Source organism: Schistocerca americana, chromosome 10, assembly GCF_021461395.2.
Source record: "Schistocerca americana isolate TAMUIC-IGC-003095 chromosome 10, iqSchAmer2.1, whole genome shotgun sequence".
Taxonomy (NCBI): Eukaryota; Metazoa; Arthropoda; class Insecta; order Orthoptera; family Acrididae; genus Schistocerca; species Schistocerca americana.
Genome location: NC_060128.1, coordinates 186,368,161 through 186,386,751, shown reverse-complemented (window position 1 = coordinate 186,386,751; position 18,591 = coordinate 186,368,161). Strand labels below are relative to the sequence as shown.

At 40.4% G+C, this 18,591-nt stretch overlaps 1 protein-coding gene across 1 annotated transcript in view; it reads left to right on the top strand.

Annotated features, from left to right (window-relative positions):
* LOC124552436 (zinc finger protein 830) overlaps positions 1–18,591 on the top strand; it is a 50,402-nt gene that overhangs the window by 25,573 nt on the left and 6,238 nt on the right. Inside the window, exon 4 of the mRNA XM_047126709.1 lies at positions 11,526–11,695. Coding sequence (XP_046982665.1) covers positions 11,526–11,695 — 170 coding nt within the window. The remainder of the gene's footprint in view (positions 1–11,525; positions 11,696–18,591) is intronic.

Sequence of the window (18,591 nt, the reverse complement as noted above, 5' to 3'; positions counted from 1 at the left end):
AAGCGAAATAATTGCATTTTATATGTACACTCTGTTTTTACACTTGTGCTGTACTCAGGTTGAAAACAGTTAAATGGTCAAAATTACAATAGTGATCTTATGAGTAAACTGTTTCAACAGGCAAAGGTCACACTTACGTTGTGCTAAAAAATTATTTTGCTCACAAATGGTGCAGGGGAAGAATTATAGTGTAAAAAGCTTCTTTGCAGGATTGAGCATCTCTAGTTTTACTGTCACAGTCATTTTGTGAGAGATGCGTGAGAGGAAATACACATCACTCCTCTCTTCTCAGATTCTTGGTCGTTGGATTTTAACAATATGCCACCCCATTTTGTACATTAGCTCTCTTGTAAAGTCTGCCACTAAACTAGGATTCTCACAATGATTAGATGAGCTTGAAAAGTTCTTTCCCGGCACACCACTGTTATTTGCCACTTTTTTGTGGTATGGAATGTGCTGTTCTACGGTTGAACTGAGCCAAGAAGGCATATTCCTTCATTTGATCTGTCACTTTGATGATATCTGTAATAATTTTTCCTTAATTATTTACATGTTGAAGTTTCTTGATTTAGTGGACCTGCTGTGCAGTGTCACAAAGTCTTGCTGTGAGAATTCTTCACTGTCTGCAGAGGGTTGAGGGCTGGAAGAGAGCTTCAAAGTATTCAAACTATGAAATGACATAATCACTCTTTAGGTAACTGTTCTTTATTTTGCTGCTCTGGTGTAACCATTACAACATTAAGTGAACAAATCTTTTATTAACTCATAAATCAGAACAACACCTCTGAAGACAGTCTTAGAAAATTAACTGAAGAGAATGACATTTCTATTAAACTTCCTTCAACTTTTTCTGAACACTGTCATTATCAGCAGCCACCCTGTCTTGTTCCTTCCGAGACATCGCCAAGCTGTGATGCCAAAGTTTAACTCTCCAGCAGGTGCACTTTTGTGTAAAGTGCGCCAACTGCAAATAACATTGTCTTCTACTGTTCCAATGTTGTTTACATCTTTGAGCCCATATCTATTCGTTCATTATTGCTTCAGCTAACCCAGTGCTAAGTTGAGCTGCCATACATCCATGTGAGCAACAGTAATATAAAATAAACTGGGTGCTAGGTAAGAAAAAATCTATGATCCATGGAAGAAAATGACCCAGATTTCGAGCTAGCAGAACAAGATAATTAGCAATCTAACTAGCAGTTGGCTGTGATCTGATGCAGCTGCACTGTTTAATGCTTCGAGTGTGTCATTACTGTAGGACAAGCCCTGTATGTGCCATCAGAGTGATATACTGAAAATTTATTTTGTTATTTTTTAACTAAACTGTGCTTTAGCTCGTATAATGTAAGTTTACTTTATCGTTCTGCCTGCTTAGCTGGATGGTAAAGTGCTTGCCTCCCATTCAAGCGGGCCCAGGTTTGATTCCTAGCCAGGTCGGAGATTTTCTGCGCTCGTGGACTGAGCGTTGTGTTGTCTTGTCTTCATCATCATTGCATCCTCATCACCAGCACACTAGTCGCCCAATGTGGCATCGACTTGCACATGGCGGGCGAACTTCCCTGGATGGGGTCTCCGGCCAACAGTGCCATTTGCTCATTTCCTTTCCATTTTATCATTGTTTAATTAAACTAATATTAAACTGTGATTTATCTCTTTCATTTTTACCTTGGTAACATGAAGACAGATATTCTTTCAATGTGTACAGAGTCCACCATGCGCTCACTCCTGCGCACCCACTTAAGGGTTAAGCAACCCCACCATAGCAGGTGGAGATACTCAATTGTCCTTGTGCCTTGGCAGCATCCTGTGCTCAGACTTCTTTCACCACATCTGTACTTACATCAGACCACAGCACATACAGTGAGACATCCTCTGTTTAAAAACTATATAAAAATGCTTTTACGCAAACGTCTGTAATCAGCTCGAGAGGAAGAAGAGTAACATATTATTCTGAATGAATGACATGTCACACCACAACTATTCCATTCATGAATCATGCACAGATGGAACAACTGTCAGTAATGTCTACTGCAAACCTCATTTCAATACCTTGAACCAATCATGAAATAAGAGAGATGCTGCAATGTGTGTGACACACCCTGTACCGTCCACATAAATGACCTGTGGTGGATAATGTCAGGTAGTTGTGTGGAACACACTTTTGTGTATATCAAAGAGAAATGCAGGAAGACCTCGACATCATTAACACTTGATACAGTTTGTCCCATTCGTAGATTTTCCAAAACTCATGTTCTGATTTTTTACATCAAATTCAGAAATTAAGAAGAATGAGGGGTAGTACCAAATTAATGAGTCCACATTTCATGATTTTAACAATGTAGTAGTCACTGATCTAGTTTCCAGTTTGTATAGTTCATAGCTTTTGAAGTGTCCCCTTGTGTATTTTAAGAAGAGCCAACCCAGGTATACCTATTCTTCATTTTTCCTGGCCTTTATTCCATACCTTCACATGTTCAGCATGTTAATTATTTTATTTGGTGACATTAGTAGTGGTTGATAGTGGTTACATGCACTTCCTTTCACCACCCCTTCACGCCTTCTCTCCAACACTTATTTTTATTTATTTTTATTTACATGTTAAGTTCAGTAGAACCAAATTGAGGAGCAAATCTTCAAGATCATGGAACATGTCAATACATGAAATTACAACATAAAACTAATAACAGACAAAAATAAAATGTTTATGTGTCCGAAAAAAGCCATCCATAAGTTTAAGTAAACACAATCAACAATACAACAAGAATCAGCTTAATTTTTTAAGGAACTCCTCAACAGAATAGAAAGAGTGACCCATGAGGAAACTCTTCAGTTTTGATTTGAAAGTGCGTCGATTACTGCTAAGATTTTTGAATTTGAGCAGTAGCTTATTGAAAATGGATGCAACAGTATACTGCACACCTTTCTGCACAAGAGTTAAGCAAGTCTGATGCAAATGCAGATTTGATTTCTGCTGAATATTAACTAGTGAAAGCTGCTTATTCTGGGGAATAAGCTAATATTGTTAACAATAAATGACAGTAAGGAGTATATATATTGAGAGGTCAATGTCAAAATACCCAGACTCGTGAACAGGGGTTGACAGGAGGTTTGTAAACTTACACCACTTATTGCCTGAACTGCCCATTTCAGAGCCAAAAATATCCTTTTAAAATGGGAAGAGTTACCCCAAAATATAATACCGTATGACATAAGCGAATGAAAATAAGCAAAGTAGACTAATTTTTGTGCCGGACGTTCACTCACTTCATATAGCGTTCAAATAGTAGCATTGAGTCTTTGAACAAGATCCTGAACATGGGCTTTCCATGACAGTTTACTATCTATCTGGACACCTAGAAATTTGAACTGTCCAATTTCACTAATCATATGCCCATTCTGCGAAATTAAAATGTCAGATTTTGTTGAATTGTGTGTTAGAAACTGTAAAAACCGAGTCTTACTATGATTTAGCATTAGTTTATTTTCTACAGGCCATGAATTTACGTCATGAACTGCGCTATTTGAAACCGACCCAGTGTTGCACTCAACATCCTTTACTACCAAGCTAGTGTCATCAGCCAATAGAAATATTTCAGAGTTACCCTTAATACTAGAGGACATATCATTTATATAAATAAGGAACAGGAGTGTCCCCAACACCGATCCCTGGGGCACCTCCAACTTGACTGTACCCCACTCAGACTCCACATCACAGCCATTCTCAAAATTGTGAATAATGACCTTTTGCTGTCTGTTGCTAAAGTAAGAGGTGAACCAGTTGTGAGCTACTCCCCATATTCCGTAATGATCCAACCTCTGGAACAATATTTTGTGATTAACACAATCAAACGCCATAGTTAAATCAAAAAATGTGTCTAGTGTTCGAAACCTTTCGTTTAACCCATCCAGTACCTCATAGAGAAAAGAGAATGTAGCATTTTTAGTTGTCAGACTTCTAAAGCCAAACTGTACATTTGATAGCAAATCATGTGATATAAAATGTTCAATTATCTTTGTATACACAGCCTTTTCACTAACTTTAGAAAACACTGATAGCATAGAAATGGGACTAAAATTGTCTATATTATCCTTTTCTCCCTTTTCATAAAGTCGCTTTACTACTGAGTAATTTAATCCTTCAGGAAGATGACCATTCCTGACGGAAAAATTACAAATAAGGCTAAATGCAGGGCTAACATGTGCAGCACAGTACCTTAATTTTCAAATAACTTCCGGGAATTCAGCCAGGTAACACTTTCAGCGACCGCTGATATTTCGGCGGGAGAACATCCCGCCATTTTCAAGGCAAACTGCAACGGACAGGCGGCGTACATGCAAATTTAATACCTCGGTTCTTGGACAGAAGCAGGGAAGATAACACACACACACACACACACACACACACACACACACACACACACTCTCTGAACACTAGTGCCACCAAAGATGACCAAAGTCAGAGCTATCGATAGTGAGACTATGAATTCGCAGGTGAGGTAGCACTGACTCTGTCTCTCTGTTTTTTGACAAGGGAGAGAGCCGCATTCCAAACAGAAACCTCCATCCCTGTTAACGAGGTTGCTCGCTAATTTAATCTCAACTGCCTCCCTAATAACACTGTCCCAATAGCTGGACGTGCATGCCAATATCTCGGTGTTATTATATAACATGGGGTGACCAGTATCCAAGCAATGTTCAACAATAGCAGATCTATTTGGCTGCTGTAATCGTGTGTGCCGTTTATGCTCGGTACATCTGTCCTCCACGGTCCTGATAGTTTGACCAATATATGCCATGCCCCAGCTACAAGGAATACGATATACACCCGCCTTACGCAGTCCAAGATCATCCTTAACGGAACTCAAAAGTGCTCTAATTTTAGATGGAGGTCGGAAAACACATTTCACATCGTATTTCCGTAACATACGACCGATCTTTTTGGACGTGTTTCCTATATAAGGCAAAAAGGCAGTAGGATGGTGTGAACATCATATCAGGAACTGAATGACTCTGATATTTTAGTGAGTTTCGATGTGGTCTCTCTCTTCACTCGTGTTCCTCTGTCTGATTCGTTGCGGTTAATTGAAGCCAGGTTTGGTGCTGATTTAACTAATCTCTTTAGGCATGTGTTGACATCCACTTACTTTTTATTTAATGACCAGTATTACGAGCAGACAGATGGAGTTGCGATGGGTAGTCCGTTGTCTCCTGTGATCGCAAATTTGTTTATGGAAGACTTTGAGGAACGTGCATTGGACGTGTTTCCTATATAAGGCAAAAAGGCAGTAGGATGGTGTGAACATCATATCAGGAACTGAATGACTCTGATATTTTAGTGAGTTTCGATGTGGTCTCTCTCTTCACTCGTGTTCCTCTGTCTGATTCGTTGCGGTTAATTGAAGCCAGGTTTGGTGCTGATTTAACTAATCTCTTTAGGCATGTGTTGACATCCACTTACTTTTTATTTAATGACCAGTATTACGAGCAGACAGATGGAGTTGCGATGGGTAGTCCGTTGTCTCCTGTGATCGCAAATTTGTTTATGGAAGACTTTGAGGAACGTGCATTGGAGTCGGCGCCTTTAAAACCCGCCTGTTTCTTTAGATACGTTGACGATACCTTCGTTGTTTGGCCTCACGGTAGGGAGAATTTGAATGTCTTTCTAGAACATCTGAACTCGATCCACCCGAACATTCGTTTTACAATGGAGGTGGAAGAGGATGGTTGCCTTCCCTTTCTCGACGTGTTGGTTAGGAGGAAGGATGATGGATCATTGGGACATGCAGTCTACAGGAAACGTACTCACACCGACTAGTACTTACAAGCTAATAGTTGTCACCATTTGGCTCAGCGTGAAGAGGTACTTCGTACCTTGGTACACAGGGCACAGGTTGTTTCTGACGCTGAGACTTTGCCAGCTGAGCTGTCCCATCTTGAAGTTACATTTCGTCAAAATGGTTATAGTGATAGACAGATTGAACGTGCGTTGTGCTATCGACCAACTGTACATCGGGTGATTGATGATAATTCTGAGTCAACACCTAAGTCTACTGCCTTTTTGCCTTACGTAGGAAACACGTCCAATAAGATCGGTCGTATTTTACGGAAACACGATGTGAAATGTGTTTTCCGACCTCCATCTAAAATTAGAGCACTTTTGAGTTCCGTTAAGGATGATCTTGGACTGCGTAAGGCGGGTGTATATCGTATTCCTTGTAGCTGGGGCATGGCATATATTGGTCAAACTATCAGGACCGTGGAGGACAGATGTACCGAGCATAAACGGCACACACGATTACAGCAGCCAAATAGATCTGCTATTGCCGAACATTGCTTGGATACTGGTCACCCCATGTTATATAATAACACCGAGATATTGGCATGCACGTCCAGCTATTGGGACAGTGTTATTAGGGAGGCAGTTGAGATTAAATTAGCGAGCAACCTCGTTAACAGGGATGGAGGTTTCTGTTTGGAATGCGGCTCTCTCCCTTGTCAAAAAACAGAGGGACAGAGTCAGTGCTACCTCACCTGCGAATTCATAGTCTCACTATCGATAGCTCTGACTTTGGTCATCTTTGGTGGCACTAGTGTTCAGTGTGTGTGTGTGTGTGTGTGTGTGTGTGTGTGTGTGTGTGTGTGTTATCTTTCCTGCTTCTGTCCGAGAACCGAGGTATTAAATTTGCATGTACGCCGCCTGTCCGTTGCAGTTTGCCTTGAAAATGGCGGGATGTTCTCCCGCCGAAATATCGGCGGTCGCTGAAAGTGTTACCTGGCTGAATTCCCGGAAGTTATTTGAAAGTTGTATACGCCAGGAGAAACTCAGGTCTCACAGTACCTTAATATTCTCCTAGGCACTCCCTCATATCAATGAGAGACCTTAGTCTTCAGTGATTTAATTAGTGACTCAATATCCCCCTTGTCTGTATAACAGAGGAGAGTTTCAGACATCAATGTCAGAAAGGCATTTGCCATGAAAGTTATAGGATTCCCTGTAGAAACTAAATTTTTATTTAATTCACCAGTGATGCTCAGAAAATGATTGTTAAATACTGTACATATGTCTGATTTATCAGTAACAGAAATATTTTTACTACGAACTGACTTTATATTGTCGAACTTGTGTTGCTGACCAGACACTTCCTCCACAACTGACCATATGGTTTTGATTTTATCCTGTGAATTAGCTATTCTATTTACATATCACATACTCTTTGCCTTCCTAATAACATGTTAAGTACTTTACAATACTGTTTGTAATAGGCTACTGCAGCTTGATTGTGACTACTTCTAACATTTTGATATAATTCCCTCATTGTTCTACATGATATCCTTATCCCACAAGTCAGCCAACCGGGCTGCTATTACTGCTAGTACACCGTTTAGAATGTTCTGATGGAAAACAACTCTCAAAGAGCATGAGAAATGTGTTAAGGAAAGCATTATATTTATCATTTATTTATTGGTGCTATAAACATCCTGCCACTCTTGTTCCTTGACAACATTTAAAAAACTCTTTATCGCTGATGGATTAACTTTCCTACGTAGTTTGTAATTATATGTGACATTTCTTTGAGTACAAAAGCCTTTAGTGTTAAAATTTGTGCATCATGGTCTGAAAGCCCGTTCACCGTTTTACTAACAGAATGCCCATCTAGTAATGAAGAATGAATAAAAATATTATCTATGGCTGTGCTACTGTTCCCCTGCACCCTAGTTGGAAAAAAACAGTGTGCATCAGATCATATGAATTTAGGAGATCTACCAACACCCTTTTTCTTGCACCACCATATACAAAATTTATATTGAAGTCACCACATATAACTAATTTGTGGTACTTCCTGTAAAGTGAAGCAAGAACCCTCTCTGACTTGAGCAGAAATGCTCTGGAGTCAGAGTTAGGGGAGCTATAAACAACAACAATTAGAAGTTTATTTTTAATAAATACAAATGTCCCTGCATAACATTCAAATATCTGTTCAGCGAAGTGCCGTGATACATCTATGGACTCATATGGAATAGTGTTTTTCACGTACATAGCTACTCCCCCACCCCGCAAGGAACTCCTTGAAAAACAGCCAGCTAAACTGTATCCTGGTAAAGGAAGCCTCTGAATTGTCAAATTATTTAAGTGGTGCTCTGATATACCAGTAGCTTCAGAGTCAACATCTATAAGCAGTTCACTAACTTTATCCCTAATACATCTTATATTTTGATGAAGTGTGCTAATTCCTTCTCTACTTGGAAACATGACCTCCTCTGAAGGTGAGCCCTTAGTTACAGGGACTTCCTGTAAACAAGTACCAGGTGCACTGGTATGAAATGAGCGTTTTTTTGGTGAAAATGAAACACTAATTTTGAATTGAAAAGTAAAAACATTTTATCCAAAGTACTGACTGTTGATTTCTATACATTTTGACCACCTTTCTGGCAATTTGTGGACACTTCGCCAATAGAAATGTTCGTCTTTTGAAGCAAACCAATTAGACACCCAATTTTCAACTTCTTTGTAGGAACTGAAGTGTTCCTCAGCCAATGCGTGTTCCGTTGATGAAAACAAATGGTAGTCGGAAGGGGCCAAGTCTGGTGAATACGGCGGGTGGGGTAGCAGCTCCCAGCCAAGTGTTTTGATTGTATCCTGGACCAGTTTTGCTTTGTGTGCAGGTGCATTGTCATGTAAAAAAATTACTTTGCCATGGCTTCTGGCCCATTCTGGTCTTTTTTCGATCAATTCATAGTTCAGATTGATCATTTGTTGCCTGTAGCGATTAGTATTCACAGTTTCACCGGGTTTTAGAAGCTCATGATACACCACACCTTTCTGATCCCACCAAACACAGAGCATTGTTTGTTGCCGAATCGATCTGGTTTTGCAGTCGATGTTGATGGTTGTCCCGGATTAACTCATGATTTTTCCCGTTTAGGATTCTTAAAATAAATCCATTTTTCATCGCTAGTAACAATTCGATGCAAAATTGATTTTCTTTCGTGTCTTTGAAGCAAAATTTGACAAATGGTTTTTCGGTTTTCCATCTGTCTTTCATTCAATTCGTGTGGCACCCATTTTCCAAACTTTTGGATCTTTCCCATAGCTTTCAAATGCTCAAATTGTTGTGCAACATTTAGCATTGCTGCCATTTGCTTCTGACTCAAAGTATCATCTTCATCCAATATTGCTTGCAATTCGGCATCTTCAAACTTTTTTGGTGGTTTTCCACGTTCTTCATTTCTTACATCAAAATCACTATTTCTGAACCGTTGAAACCATCTTTTGCATTGTTTCTGATAGAGCATGATCACCATATGCCTTGACAAACAGTTGATGCGATTCTGCAGCACTTTTTTTCAAATGAAAACAAATAATTAATGCTTTCCGCAAATCATCACTTTCTGGTACAAAATTTGACATTGTTAACATGATGAAAACATATGATGTTTGTTCCATGACTTGATGTATACTAAATATCTTTGACAGATGTCATACCAACCAAACAAAAAACAATTAAGGCTCGTTCACAACAAATGTTCCCTATCGACACATTTCTATCTTAAGGCTCATTTCATTCTGGTACACCTATCAGTTGACTTCAGTCTAGAAAAGGTGCAGCTCTAACACCAACTACTACATAAATTTTTCCATGAGTGATCCCACCACTACCCACTACATTGTCACCTATAAGCTTTGCCAGCCTCCTCTTCCCATACCTATTGAGGGGCAGGCCATGCCTATTGAAACCTGATCTACTGTTATACCCACCTGGCACCACTGAAATGTGACCCATGCCCTCTGCCATCAGCACCCTCTCCAGCCCCATTTAATGCACCTAACAGCCACATTAAGATGAGGCCGATCACGACGCTGAAACAGTTGCACGAAATGCACTTAAGTGCCACCAGTTTCAGTAGCTATCTTTACCTGGCCACAACCTGCATCATATTTCCTGTCTCTATCAAGACTTATCCCTGCTCCACCCACTATCACTACCTGATCGTCCTCCATAAATTTCCTACATAACTCCCCTATGCTGTCAGTCACCTGAGCCAACCCTGCACTAGGCTTCACAAAGCTGGTGACCTTGTACTCACTCCCTAACACTTCCTGCAACTGCTGGCCCACACCTCTCCCATGTGAACTACGTAGCAGCAGAACCTTCTTCTTTCTGTTAGACTTTGCAACTGACCTAGGCCTCCTAACTGCTGAGGACTGCTGCATGTTCCCTCCATCTACAGCTACAAGAGGTTCCTCTCCACTCAACTCTGATAGTTGGTTAAATCTATTGCATATACGCAAAGTATAACTGTCTAAATACCTCCTCCTCCTAGCTGCCTTCTTGCCAACTGCCAATTCCCATTCCCCACCACCCTTGACCCTCCTCAACCTATCTAGTTCCTCCTTTGCGCGTTTAACTGCACCTGAAGGGCACAGATCTTTCGCTCCCGCTCCTCTGTCAACTTTTCTACTTCAGATTCCGCATTCCCAGGAGAGGATCTTGCTAGAATACCCACTGGCTTCCCCACTGCATTCTCATCCCCCCCCCCCCCCCCCCCCAATGAAAATACTTCGAACAAATCCCACACCATATCCCACTACACTACTCACAAACATACGACAGAGCCCACCCTTCTCACTCATCCCAGAGCTCACACTTCTCATGTACCTGCGCATCGATCAAACTTCCTGGTAACAAATGTTGCAGTCCCCCGCTGAATTGCTTCAGTGTCTTCCTTCAATTGGACCTAATGAGGATCACAAACACTCAAGCAGTATTCGAGAGTGGGTTGCAGTGGTATCATGTATGCAGTCTCTTTTATACATGAACCACACATTCCTAAAATTCTCCCAATAAACTGAAGTTGACCATTTGCCTTCCCTACTACAATCCCTATGTGCTTGTTCCTTTTTGTATATTTCGCAACTGAGACTGGGTAACAGTTATAGCCATTTAGTAATATAAATTTGATAATGTGTCAAACAATTTTTGTGCTTGTGAGCTTGATTCCTTTTGAATGTAACACGCATATAATTGGTGAGTATGAGAACTAACTGTAACATTATGTCTGTAGAATATGTTATAATTTAACACTGATTTTCAAACTGGTGCAACATACGTGCCATTTTTGGAACTCCCTGTCAGACCCAAACTGATAATTGGTGTTTTGCCTTTTGCTGAAATGCACTTACAGACTGAGCTATTTGGGTATGACTGTGAAAGTAGAGAAGAGAATCTGGTGGGATTAAAGCTGTGAAGGCAGGTCGTGTGGCATAACTGGGTTACTCATTTAGTAAGACACAAAGTGGCAAGTTAATGGTTTGAGTCCCAGTCTGGCATGCAGTTTTAATTGGCCAAGAAGTTTCAGGAGTTTGAGACCTTATTCACGTTCGGAGGAAGGCATCTTTTTATGTATGTGCTAACAGTGTAAAAGACAATGTTTCAAATTGTCTTTGACAAACTATTTTGTGTATTGTCTAATGTTTTCTCAGTCTTTCTGTTTTCACTTTGTTAGAACATGAATTTTGAATGCAGGCCCGAAATGTGGAGTATAAAGACCCAGTGGAGGAGGAGTGGGAGAGGTTCCAGCGAGAGATTAAGGCGACGGAGAACATGTCTGCTGCCATTATAGCAGAGGACCAGGAGGCAGCAACTGCAGAGAGGCAGATAGATGAGATAGACGAGCAGATACGCAACTGGTCCAGGTAATGTGCCTATCCTCTTGTCTCTAGATTGTGTATACTGAGGCTATATAGGGTGATTTTGCTGAATGGAGACTACCTACAGGAAACAATCCCCAACAGGAAAAGGAGCAAAAAAGGTCATATGGACACACGGCCTGAAGCGCATTGTGTCTTTGGTACAGGGTAATTACTAATCCATCATGCCTCTACAGTTCAGTGCAGTGCACAACATGCTACGATGAGACCTCTGTTAGACGAGTTCTTCAGATTGGCCCCGCAGGCATTTAAGCTTGTGTGAACGCGTTGCAGCAGTGCCTGGCACAGATTTTTAGATGTGCAATATTGCAGTCATAGTGTCACAGGCAACACATTGTTATAGTGGCTGCTCATACACGATGGGCTTTGTGTGCACATCTTTCAAGTGCCAACACAGGCAGGAATCTAAAGGGTTGAGATCCAGTGACCAGGTGGACAATGCGACAAGGCCACTTCGCCTGATCCATTGGCTGCGGTAGATGTTGTCAAGATGCCTGTGCATAGAAATTTGTAAGGGAGCTGGAGCACCATCATGTTGTAGCTACATTACCCTTTGTGCCACCAAAGGCAATACTTCTAGCAGGGGAGGCAGAGAACCCCAGGAAGTGGAGATGTGCCTATCTTGTGACTGGTCCCACGAGGTGGGTCAACGATAATCCCCAATCACACGTTAAGGCTGAACCAGTCTTGATGGTTCACTGCCACAGTGACGTAGGATTCTCCGTAGCCCGCAAGTGGATGTTGTGAAGGTTGACCGTACTGCCTCTCACAACCTTTTCTGGGAATAGGATGGATGACAGGAAGCCCTGCACTGTGGGGGCATGCGCTATGAACTGGTAACAGGAACCGTCACGGAGACAAGTCCATAGATAAGGCCTGCATATGTTATAAGTTGTGCGGATATTCCCAGTTATAATGTAGAACTGTCCACATGGCTTGTTGGCTTACACCACGTTTTGGGCCACCTTTGTGTTGTCGACACAGGAGTCATATTGTGCAACTTTCAACACCTGTTCCTACAAGGCCTGTGTACGTACTGGGCATATCTGTCTTTTATAGTTATCCACTCGTGTAAACAAGACCGTCTCACACAAATGGTGAAACTGTGTTGCAAATAATGTATGGTGTGGTTACTTTCAATAGGGATACTTTTAGCAGCACGGCCATGCTGCTGCCCACCCGTAGCCACTTGCCTCTCTGCATAAACAGACTGTGTTGTCCTGTTCTGGTCAGTATAGTCGGCCTTTGTCTCTCTCTCTGCTGCACTATGTGATATAGGTCCACACCAGAATGAGTCAACAGTGGCAGTGAAGAGGATGATCCCTAGTACTGATGTCTTGATTGTGCCACCATTGTGAACAACATTATTTCCCTCTTGAGTCTGGAGCTAAAACACAAGTATTAGGGTGGTGCATAAGTTCATATTGTTTTTCCATAACCGTAATAAAGACTTCGAAAACTCACAAGAGAAGCTTCAGACACCAATAGTATATTCTCCTTCACTATTTACAACAGTTTGCCAATGCTGCAGTAACTTTTCAGTTCCACGACTGTAGAAATCACATGGTTTTGAGTCGAAGAACTCGTCAAGCTCTGTTCAGAGTTCATTTTCATCCAGAAAGGAAGTTCCTTGAAGGTTGCTTGATGGAGAGCAGAAAAGGTGAAAATCTGAGGGCGCAAGAGCAGGTGAATAAGGTGGATGCAGAATGACTCCCCAACCCTATGCCTTTATAGTGTTTTTTTTTTTTTTGTCAGTCTAACAGAATGTGGGCAGGCGTTATTGTGAAGTGGCATCACTTCGTGCAGTCTTCCTGGTCGTTGTTCTTGGATTGCGTCTGCAAGACGTCTCAGTTGTTGACAGTAAAATGTCGGAGATGGTGATTACACCTCGGGGAAACAATTCGCAGTACACCACACTATCGCTGTTCCACAGGATGTGTAACATTGTCTTTTGTGGATGCGCACATGGATATATGGAGAGTTGCTGCCTTGTATGGGCTCAACCATTCCTCTCTCTTCTTTATGTTAGCATAAAGACACCATTTTTCATCACCAGTAACAACTCAGGATACGAATGGTCAGGGTGGTTTATGAGCCAATTGATGGTGAGCAAGCAGACATGTACATATTGCCATCCGCCTGATTTTTGTGATATTGGCTTCGTACCTATACACCCAATTTTTGAACCTTCCCCAGTGCACACAAATGTCACACAATGATGGAATAACATTTCATTGCATTATCCAATAAATGAGTACACTGATGTCGATTGCTGCGGATTAATGCATTTAAATGATCTTCATCAGACCCTGAAGGTGTTCCTGAATATGGTGAATCACTAATGTCAAAACGGTCCTCCGTAGAATGAGAAAACCATTTTCTTCTCACGCTCTATCCAGTGGCAACATCTCCATACATGACACAAATATTTCTGGCTGCCTCTGCTACTGTCACTCCCCTATTGAAAAACTGAAGAATATTTCGGAAATGTTCCGCATTCTCCATGTGGCATTCCATCTTCTAGCATCCACGGCTCCACTCGCTATACGTCCACGGCTCCACTCGCTATATACGCTCCACAGTATGTAAACTCAAATAGCAATAGTGAACTACAAATAAAAAGTGATAATCTATTAATAAACCCGTAGCAACCAGAGGTCAACATGCGAAACAAAAATGCTATGAACTTGTGCACCAACTTAATACAAACAGAACATTTCTGCTTATCTGATATTATTCTTGTGTGTGCTTTCAATCACGAAAACCTACTCTTCTCAAAGATATTTTATCTCCATTGTGAAGTGTTCAGAAAAAAGACTAAAATAATCTTCTCATCTTCGGGCGAAAATCTTAAGGAAGATCTGTGGCCCAGTACAAGATGAGATCTCTGCTGAATGGAAGATCCAGCATAATTGTGGGCTGGATAAAATCTACAGTAAACCAAACATTGGAGGCCTGATGAGAAGCTAGATGAAATTCACAAGGACTTCCTGCAAATCAGCATAGAGGGTGAGTGGTAATAGAAGGCACACAACAGAATCCAGTGGAAGAAGAACCTTGTAGATGCATTTGGTCCTCTGGGTCTGATTGCATAAACTAAACTCTTCAAATTTGTGAACCTCTCTTGGAATGCATTTCAGAACATACGTCCATTTTCGTTCCGTTCCTTATCCTCTCAAGGAGTGTCTCCTGCAGTTTGTTCCCATTTATGAAAATCACTCTGCATTTTCATACAAATAGCTCACATTTCATGATGATATTGATGGTGCTCTTGATATCAAACAGAAACCACTTTTTTCCCATGTATTGAAAGGGAAAGTGCGGGGGGGAGGGGGGGGGGGAGGGGGGGGGGGAGAGAGAGAGAGAGAGAGAGAGAGAGAGAGAGATGTAAGCACAGAGCTAGATTGTGCAATCTAAGACATTAATGTTGTGTGGCACAAATGTATCCGTTTGAGAGAGACCCTTAAAATCTAAGAGATATTTATCTTAGGAATCACAAATTTTTCTTTTATCCAAAATCACAAAAATATGCATATTTCCGTACTATGATTTATCAACACCATACAAAGAGAGATACAAATCCTAAAACATGTTGAAGATCAAAATGATTGTGATCCTAAAATTGTTACTTGCCAGTATCATAGATACACTAGGCCTATACAATCCACTATACGTAAGGAAATAAAGCTGACAGGAGTATTACCAACAACACAAAAATTTATATATACAGTGCTGCATATCTAGGAATGATATTTCACACAACGAACACATTACTAAAACGCACTAACATAAAATTTGCATACTAGACGGGACACAATCTTTGAACACTACTGAACTCTTGACAAACAAAAACAACCGTATATTCATATCCAGGCATATGTAAAATTCGCTGTGAAATATGTGATAAATTCTGGATAGGTCAAACTGGACATAATTTCAGTACTTGATATCGAGAATGACAGTAAGCCAGCCAAAAAGGCCTCCTTGCGAACTAGAACACACACGCACACACACACACACACACACACACACACACACACACACATACACACACGCACACGCACACGATCACCATCTCTGGCCACCTCGGGCCCAGAAGACCAGCCATTTATGCTGTTAATTAAAATTTTAGTGGCACATTTGTATTGAATATATCTTAAAGGGTAACACATGCTAAAAAAAGGTTAGCTCTTCACATTTATTTTAGTTCTTTCATACATTACAAATTATGTAATAATGATGGCAAAAGGTATAATTATTGTTAAAAAAAAAGTACAAGTTAAGTTCTTCAGCAATTTCATAGGTAACTGACTCTTCTACGGAAAACTCAAAGTTCTTGATGGAACATATATTCAGCCAGGAAACTCACAAAACATTTCATACATGGCAGTGAAATTTATAATTGTGCATGCCAGAAATATTCAGCTGCTGCTGTGTTACCATGCCCTCATAAAAATTTTTGACAACCAGTATTATATATGAAAGCTTAGCTTTTCTTGTGGTTATGTTGTTTTTTATATTAATTCAAACCATTAACTTTTCCTGTTGATGTGTTTGCAGTACTTAACAGTAATGTTGCCGTTGGCTGAGTACATCTTACGTCCTATGCTCTGAATCTCTGCTGTCATTGGCAGGCAAGATCATGTGACATGAACCATGATTGGCTGACAAAAGTGCATTGCAGTCTCAATTTCAGTGCTCTGAAGCTACTGCACTGTATTTGGTAGAACTCGTATTACACTTTCGGAATACGAAAATATGCAGTGTACATGTTACCGTGGCGCAAAGATCTTTCCTGATTTATTTATTTATTTATTTATTTATATTTGCTATGTTTTGTTTCCAAAAAAGCTGGGAAGTTCTATGCTGGTGTATAAAACCTTTACCACTCAAAGGATTGAATCCTTCTGAATCTGCTTGCTCTTCTTTTGGTCTACCTCTACAATTTTTACCCCTCACACCTCCCTCCAGTACTAAGTTGGTGATCCCTTGATGTTTCAGAATGGGTCCTATCATCTAATCTCTTCGTCTAGTCAAGTTGTGCCACAAATTTCTTTTCTCCCCAGTTCCGTTCAGTACCTCCTAGTTATGTATCTATCCACCTAATCTTCAGCAGTCTTCTATAGCATCACATTTCAAAAGCTTCTATTCTCTTCTTGTCTTAATTGTTAACCATCCACGTTTCACTTCTATGCATACTTCCAGAAAAGCCTTTCTAATGCTTCAATCTATACTCAATGTTAACAATTTTTTTCCAGAAACGCTTTTCTTGCCATTGTCAGTCTAAATTTTGTATCCTCTCTATTTCACCCATCATCAGTAATTGTGCTGTCCAGATAGCAAAACTCATCCCTTTCCTAATCTAATTGTGTCATCACCACCTGCATTAATTCAACTACATTTCATTACCCTTGTTTTACTTTTGTGGTGTCCATCTTATATCTTCCTTTCAAGACTCTGTCCATTCCAATCAACTGCTCCTGCTCCTGCTCCTGCTGTTGTCCTTTGTTATCTCTGACAGAACTGCAATGTCGTTGGCAAACCTTGAAGTTTTTATTTCTTCTCCTTGATCTTTAATTCCTATTCCAGATTTTTCTTTTGTTTTCTTTGCTGCTTGCTCAGTGTACAGATTGACTGACATTGGTGGTAGGCTACAATCCTTTCTCACCCCCATCTCAACTGCTGCTTCCCCTTTCATGCCCCTCGACTCCTATAACGACTGTCTGGGTTCCTTACAAGTTGTAAATAGCCTTCCATTCCCTGTGTTTTACCCCTGCTATCTTTGGAATTTCAGAGAGTGTATTTCAGTCAACATTGTTAAAAGCTGTCGCCAAGTCTACAAATGCTATAAATGCTGGTTTTGCCTTTCCTTAACCTATCTTCTTAGATAAGTTTCTGCCAATTTTTTCCATTCTTCTGTAAAGAATCCACATTAGCATATTGCAACTGTGGCATATTAACCTGATAGTTTGGTAATATTCACATTTGTCAGCACCTGCTTTCTTTGGAATTGGAATAATTACATTCTTCCTGAAGCGTGAGAGTATTTCACCTCTCTCGTACTTCTTGCATGCCAGATGGAAGAGTTTTGTCATGCTGGCTTTCCTAAGGCTGTCAGTAGTTCTGACAGAATGTCATCTAGCCATGGGTCCTTGTTTCAGTTTTTTAGGTCTTTCAGTGCTGTGTCAAATTCTTCTTGCAGTATCATATCTCCCTTCTCATCTTCATCTATATCCTTTTCCATTTCTATAATATTGTCGTCAAGTTCATCTCCCTTGTAAAGACCCTCTAAATACTCCTTCCACCTTTCCCTTCTTTGCTTAGGACTGGTTTTCCATCTGAGCTCTTGATATTCATATATCTGCTTCTCTTTTGTCCAAAGGCCTCTTTAATTTTTCTGTAGATGGTACAAATCTTTCTCCTTGTGAAGTATGCTTTTAAAACCTCACATTTGTCCTCTAGCCATTTCTACTTAGCCATTTTGCACTTCCTGTCAATCTCATTTTTTAGACATTTGTATCTCTTTTGCCTGCTTCATGTGGTGCATTTTTACGTTCTCCTTTCATCAATTAAATTCAATGTTTCTTATGTTACCCAAGGATTTCTATTAGGCCTTCTCGTTTTACCTATTTCATCTTCTGCTGCCTTCACTATTTCATTCATCAAAGCTACCCATTCATCATCTACTGTATTCCTATCCCCTGTTCTAATCAATTGTTGCCTAATGCTCCTTGTGAAACTCTCAACAACCTCTGGTTCTTTTAACCTATCCAGATTGTATCTCCTTTATTTCCTACCTTTTTGCAATTTCTTTAGTTTTCATCTATGGTTCATAACAAATAAATTGTGGTCAGAGTGCACATCTGCTCTGGAAATGTCTT